The sequence below is a fragment of the Sinocyclocheilus anshuiensis genome, unplaced genomic scaffold (assembly GCF_001515605.1).
Source record: "Sinocyclocheilus anshuiensis isolate Anshui unplaced genomic scaffold, SAMN03320099.WGS_v1.1 scaffold813, whole genome shotgun sequence".
In the NCBI taxonomy this organism is placed as follows: Eukaryota; Metazoa; Chordata; class Actinopteri; order Cypriniformes; family Cyprinidae; genus Sinocyclocheilus; species Sinocyclocheilus anshuiensis.
In genome coordinates, this window is record NW_015540942.1 from 977,295 (window position 1) to 984,290 (window position 6,996).

Below are 6,996 nucleotides of genomic sequence, written 5' to 3' on the forward strand. Positions count from 1 at the left end.
TAAAGGATTTGCCACTGATGATTCAAATGCGAGTTTTGAGCAGTGTAGAGTAGCACTTGTTGTTTGTCATTTCTCCGATCACAAATGCAGACAGGGTTCTATGTTTACGCGGCACAATGCAACGCAACGCGTAACAAGACAGTATAAGTCATTATAATCCGTAATTATGTCCCCACTGGATGCAACAAATGCCTCGTTTGTAATGGGTTTTAATGTTTTTGTCTCGTCGCTCCGGCCGGACACGGCATCAACAGTATGGTGAGGGGCGTAACATTTCCTTCACACGCTTGAGGTATTCGGCCAATCATAACGCACTGGATAGCTGGCCAATCACAGCACACCTTGCTTTTCAGACCGATGAGCTTTGTAAAAATCGACGCGTTTCAAAAAAAAAAACAAATTTATTTTTAGCAGCATCATATGACCCCTTTAAAACTGTAATTTATCCTGTGATGACAAAGCTGAATGTTCAGTAGTCATTACTCCAGTCTTTAGTGTCACATGATCCTTCAGAAATCATTCTGATATACTGATTTGCTGCTCGATAAATTTGACCCCAAACATTTGAACAGTAATGCAAGTGATGTGAATATATTCACAAAATCAGAGACACTTCCCTCAAATAGGATCACGAGTGGTCTCAGCTGTCCGCTTGTGATGGGATCACCCAAGACAGATGTTAATACCAGGAGTAAACAGGGCCGTACATTCACACGACCATCTGCCTTCCATTAAGAAATGCAACAGAAATGAAGTTCCCTTCTCAAATCTTCTAGACCCATTAATTTCGAATAAACAGATTCCTCTCTCTTCCTTCGCTCCCTTTTATTTTCTCTCCCTACCGCTTTCTCTCTGTCTCTCCTGTGCCGGCTCTCTCAGCAGACTATCACTGATAACAGTCCGATGAAGCGTTCAGCTTCATCTTTGGGGCATGGGCGTCAAGGCCGTTCAGTGCGGGGTGAGGACTACGCCATGGACAGGGTTATCCCAGAAGAGGGTCACAGACATGGGCATCGCCACCGAGACCGCAGTCACCGTGCGTCTGAGCGCTCCCTGAGCCGTTACACTGATGCTGACACAGGTCAGAGACAAAAACATGTAAAATAATGGTACTGATGGCATTTTGTCTTTTTAAGAGAGTAGGAGAGCTAATAGTAATGCCCTCTTTTCTCTCTCTGGCTGTGGTCTAGCAGGTCTTGGCACTGACCTCAGCACCACCACACAGTCAGGAGACCTGCCATCCAAGGAGAGGGACCGGGGCCGGGCCAAAGACCGCAAGCACCACCATCATCACCATCACCACCACGGTTCTCTAGATAAGGAGCACTACGGACATGAGAGAGAACGAGGGGACTACGGCCACAAACAGTCTAAAGAGAGAGACCGCCGCTGGTCCCGCTCACCGAGTGAGGGCAGAGAGTGCCTGACTCACAGACAGGTGGGCTATTCATTCATAATGAACATATGCTCTTAATGCACATAGAGACACATTACAGTTGAACATTTCTGCAGCACTGAAAAAAATCATTTTCTTTAAAAGTAATTTTGCCTTCACTATTGTCCAGTATATTTATCCAAACATCCATTAAAAAAATGTACATTTACTTGAAGTCAAATTAGTTAAAATATTAATCATAGAATCATAATTTAATTAGGTATATTGTTTTTAACTCATTAGCAAATTGTTTTTTATTTTGTTTTAAGAATAAATTTTTTTTAAACATTGTTAGAAAAGATGAGAAAAAAACAATTAAACTTTATTTTGAACTTTATTAACTTTAATAAATTAAGAATTAACCTATATTTTTAATTCTACATTTTTTTTGTTGCTTCTCAAGTAAACCTTTTTAAAACTTTTGTTGCTTCTCAAGTAAATCTTGTTTTAAGGATGTTTTGGTATTTTTACTGAAAAACAACGAAAATACTGATAAAGTAAAATGATTTTTGCAGAGAACCCATCTGTTTCTTATATTAAAACAGTATGTTTAACTAAAAGGATCAACATTTTTATATCTGTCTTAGGTAATTTATGCTGTTTATTTATATTGTGACAATATTATTTTCAACAATATTGTGCTAGTCAGGACCAAAAATAATGTGACCAGTCTAAATTAATTCTATTTCAGTTTTCACAATTAATAAGTTATTTTCACAGTTGCAACAGAATTCAATTCTTTTTGTTGTTTTTTCTTTCTTGTGTCCTCTCTTTTCCCTGTGATATGTTGCTTTACATTTGGTTGTTTATTTTATGGCTGTTTGCATCGGTCGCTTTGCTCTTACTGCTTTGCAATGTCTCTCATTCTTGTATCTCTCTCTCTCTCTCTCTCTCTCATGACTGCGCTCTTTCCTCTCTGACTGTGGTGTATGTGTCATCTCCTACTGTCTTTCTTCTTGTTGTGTGGTTAATTTTGTGGTTCTGTTTTATTTGCCTTGTTCCATTTTCATGTAGGGCAGTAGTTCAGTAAGCGGCAGTCCAGTCCCCTCCACCTCTGGGACCAGCACGCCCCGCCGCGGCCGGCGTCAGCTACCCCAAACCCCCGCTACGCCCCGACCCCACGTCACCTACTCTCCCGTGGTCCGTAAGCCCATTGGCGGCACTCCCCCTCCAGGCCAGCAAAACCGACTCCCCGCTCCGTCCTCCCGTCGGTTCAGTCCGCCCGGCCCCGAGCCCCCGCTTCCCCCTCACCACCACCCGTCGCCTCCCCACCACGGCTCTCCTCGCTCCACCCGTCACGCGCACTGGGGCCCCGGCCCTGTGGAGAGCGTGGAGGGTGACGGTTTCTACGATGACCAAGACTACGAGTTCAATCACCACAAGCCTCCGTCCTACGAACAAAGCCCTGTGCAGGGCAACCCTCACCCACATTCCCCCAAGACTTCCCGCCATAGCACCCCACCTCAGGGCCAGCCACATCCGCGACGCATGCCAAATGGCTACCGTTCACCCTCTCCCCACCCCCACACCCCCACCCACCAGGGAATTCATAAGCCTCCTCATCCCAGAGGGCCCAGGAAGGGCCTCCATGAACCCTACAGTGAGACTGATGAGGATGACTGGTGCTAGCCTCTGGGATGGGGAGGGGTGAGTCCTTCCACGCTCTCTGGAACGGACTGCCGCCATGCGGAGCACCAACTCGCGGTGAAACAATACTCTCACTGGATTGGCCGATCTGTCCGGGGAAGCACTAGACAGTGCTCTGAATGTTCACAGGGGAAATCAAGGCATGATTTGTTTCTTTCTATTTCTCGTTTCTTTTCCGATTCCTCTGCTGCCGAGTGTTTCCCTGAAAGTGACGGACCGCTGACAGTGAATATGAAGACTTATGAATATGAAATCCTGTTCTTAGCCTTTTTCTGAAGAATACAAAAATTGTTTTGATAAGGAGGAGGAATGTCTGAACTTTTTTTCCCAGGACATTTCACACAGTCCCTCCAGAAATGAGATGCTAGGAACTCTAGCACTCATTTAAAAAAAAAAAAGAAAAGAAGGTGATCACTTTTTGTTTCACAGATTTTGACTGGAGATTTGTTTATTGCAAAAATCAGTCCAGATGCTGGGAAATGTCGATGAGTTTTATCATCTGTGTTTACTGTTGTTAATTATTCCAGTGAGGGGGAGGCATTTGTCCATGTGGGTAAGTTGTGGGTGGGAGTTGGAGATGGACATAGGTGAACTCACCTGAACTAAAATAGGAAAGCCCACCCTGCACTTCAGACCCCCAGGCGCAAGTAAGAAGAATCACAAAAAAATAAGAAGAAGAAGAAAAAAAAGAAAAAGCTCCTCACTCTTTCTTCTTCTACGGCTTCGTCTTCTGCTTCTCATTGGAAACCTTGGGAGTTTGAATCTTCTGTTGCACTGCCCAGCTTTGTTTGAACTCCCAGAAAATAAATTCTTTGGAAATTCTGCATGATTAAAAAAAAAAGGAATAAAAAAACAAGTTTAAAAAATACATAAAGAAATGTTGGATAAAAAAGGGGGAGGGGATCAATTCCTTGGCTCTTTTGTCATGTCCGTGACGTTCTCTCTCTCTCCCATCAGCACCCTCCCTCTCTCTCACGACTGAGATTCCTCTCTCCTGAAGGAGGAAAGGGGAGAAGAAGCCATTGCTAATGTAAGTAAATGGGTGACCAGAGAGATGTTCGCAATGTTTTCTACCAGATTTGGTGCCAAATACCACATTCAATAATGATTGCGAATCAAAAATAAATGGATAGCACAATTATTTTTAAGCTTGACATTTTATAACCTTTTGATTTACATTCCTCTATCAATGTATAGATGATTTGCTCACTTGCACAAAAATGCAGATATAGTAGCACATAAAATAAACATAAAACAGGCAAAGGACACTCTTTTCCCTTACACCGCCGTAAACGTGCTCTTCCAGTCTTCCAGGGTAAACGCAGAGACAGAGAGTTGAGGGGGGAGAAGAGAGAGAGAACGAGAACCTCTTCATCTTTACATATGATTTAATGTTGATAATGATAATGTGTGTATAAAGATGATTACATAAATGATAATAATTGATGATGGTGATGAAGATGATGATGCTTTTAATTTCGTTTTCTACCTGTTTTTGTATTTGACTCAGCTGCTCTTTGTATTGCCATACTTGTTTTCATGTGAGGTTTGTGTAGATGGTGTGTGGAGCTCTGTGATAGTGATCCATAATGGGCCATGACAGAAACCCATCTGCCCTTCAGCCGACGTCCTCGGTAGCTCGGCGACTTCGGATGTTTCCATGGAAACAGTTTCTCAGCCATATCATTGAGCGTTAATGACAGTTCGAAGCATGCCTCTGATCTCGAGTCTCTGTAACTGTGAACACTTTTTATCAAGAAGGGAAAAAAAGAAAGTAGAGGAAGAGCTGACTAGTTATCGACCATATTGATATAAACATGTTATGTACATCTTTAAAGAGCATTTAGATTAAGCGAACAAGGATTAATTAGGTTGGCATAAAATTCTTACATTTTTTAATCTATTCTCACTCTTTCAGTAATAATATTTCTTTATTTATTTAAATTATTTTTACAATTATCTATATGTTTTTTTAACTTTTAATCCAGTTGTTCTGAACTAGGGGTCCTCAGCAATATTATTATTATATTATTAATAATATATTCAAATAATAAAAGAAAACATCATAGAATAAATCTTAATTCAAAATATAAAAAAAGTTACAAAACAAGCAGCTTGATGTTAAAAAGGTTGAGAACCACTGCTTTAAACTAACCTAAAAAAGTCCCGAAGACATTTTAATGTGTAAGCAAATGGTGAGAAGGTAACTGAGCTCCACTACCTCTACTAGATCAGCAGGTGACGCTGTGATCCACATTGTTCTACAGCCAGTGGTTCTGGCTCTGTCAGTCTCACTTTTTTCTGTTCCATGTTTATGTCAATGACCTGTACACTAAGAGTAGTACTATGTGTCTGTCACCGATGGTGCACAGTCCTGTGTTCAGGAAATGTAACACAGCCAATCAAACTGCACAGGAACATGTAACACAGCCAATCAAATTGCATGGGTGAAACAATGACCGGGCCTTTTCTGCCAGAACTTGTCTCTTGTGTCCCACTAATCTTTGTGTCTTTTCGGCCCATATTACCATCGTCATCTCAGTCTTGTTTACGAGGCAGAATCCTCTGTGGAATGACTCCGCATACACAGACTGCTGCCGAACGAGTCCAACTTTGCAGCATGTGCAAATTAGACAATGTATGTAGCATTTACTAACATATTATCACTCACAATCCCACTTGAGTGAGTCCTGTATGTAGCACTACTGATGAAACTAGTAAGTTTGTGGCTCTCCTTTGAGACTATGTTTATTAAGAGTGTCCACAACTGGTGAGTATATTGTCCTTGAGGATGTAAACACTAGATACAGGATCCAAGTTTCATGTCTCCCCTTGCTAGTTGAGCATTATTAGATTTTGTTGTCATTGTTTCTTTGAGAACCGCATTCTTAGGAATGCATTACTGAGATGAATCAGTGGCTTATTCACTGTTGTTTAGACCGCACATCCCATTTTTACACATTTATACAGCTGCAATGTGTCAGTTTGCAGTAAAGCTGTCTCTCTTGATTTCTTTTATCCACAACAGGCATTTACCTTCACAAGGCTTTAGTTTTTATAAGGAGAGTATCTATATATGCAATACAAACCTGTTTTGAGTTGCAAGAAGCGTCAAGGAAATGATGTGTCTATATGTTTGTGAACGGTGTGTATATGTTTGTGATCAGGTCCATGATGATGTGTTTGACCAAATTCACCATGCGAATGATTTTCAGTCATCCTCATTTGCATGCATGATGTAATCTCAACTTCTCCATGTGTGTGTGGCTGTGAGAGAAAAGACAAGCGTTAGTCTGGATAGGACATTGACATTTGTCATAATAATGAATCATTACTAACAACTTCAGTTCATGTTTGGCAAAACAAGGGACAATTAAAAATACAATGCTGATGTGGGAGTCACACTGTAAAAAGAATAAACTAAAAATAAGCAAGTTTTTGCCAGAAACAAATATAGAGAAGAATTTACCTCGAGAATTGCATGTGCAATGTGCATGCCACAGCGTTTGATAAAAAGTTAACTGCAGGAATAAAAAAAAATGTTTTGTAGAAAAAAACACAAGTACAGATAAATCTTTTTTAAAGTAATATATTCCTTTATGCTCTATTTTTTAAAACGAACAAAAAAATAACAGCATATTCTGGGGAGGAAAATCACTTTGATGCAATTTGAAAGTTGTTTGTTTCTTTCTGTTTCTAGCTGTTTTTTCTGCCAACTAGAAGGAGAGACACTTCAACACTATGTTCAGGGCACATCAATATGACTACTGTCACAAAAAAAAGAAAGAAATAAAAGAGTCAAGAAGAAAATCCTTGCTGTTTTTGATTCAGACCTGGAGTGTGCACAAAACTCTGGTTTTTAGTTTTGAAATCCCTGCTTGCACTACCAATCAAATTGCATGGGTGAAACAATG

The 6,996-nt window shown here is 40.8% G+C and overlaps 1 protein-coding gene across 1 annotated transcript in view; it reads left to right on the forward strand.

Annotated features, from left to right (window-relative positions):
* The window catches only part of LOC107689683 (voltage-dependent P/Q-type calcium channel subunit alpha-1A-like), a 123,098-nt gene extending 119,163 nt beyond the window's left edge, over positions 1 to 3,935 (forward strand). The window contains exons 46-48 of the mRNA XM_016487803.1: positions 880 to 1,081; positions 1,194 to 1,438; positions 2,450 to 3,935. Of these exons, the coding sequence (XP_016343289.1) occupies positions 880 to 1,081; positions 1,194 to 1,438; positions 2,450 to 3,064 (1,062 nt within the window). The 3' untranslated portion in view covers positions 3,065 to 3,935. The remainder of the gene's footprint in view (positions 1 to 879; positions 1,082 to 1,193; positions 1,439 to 2,449) is intronic.
* Positions 3,936 to 6,996: the final 3,061 nt, after the last annotated feature.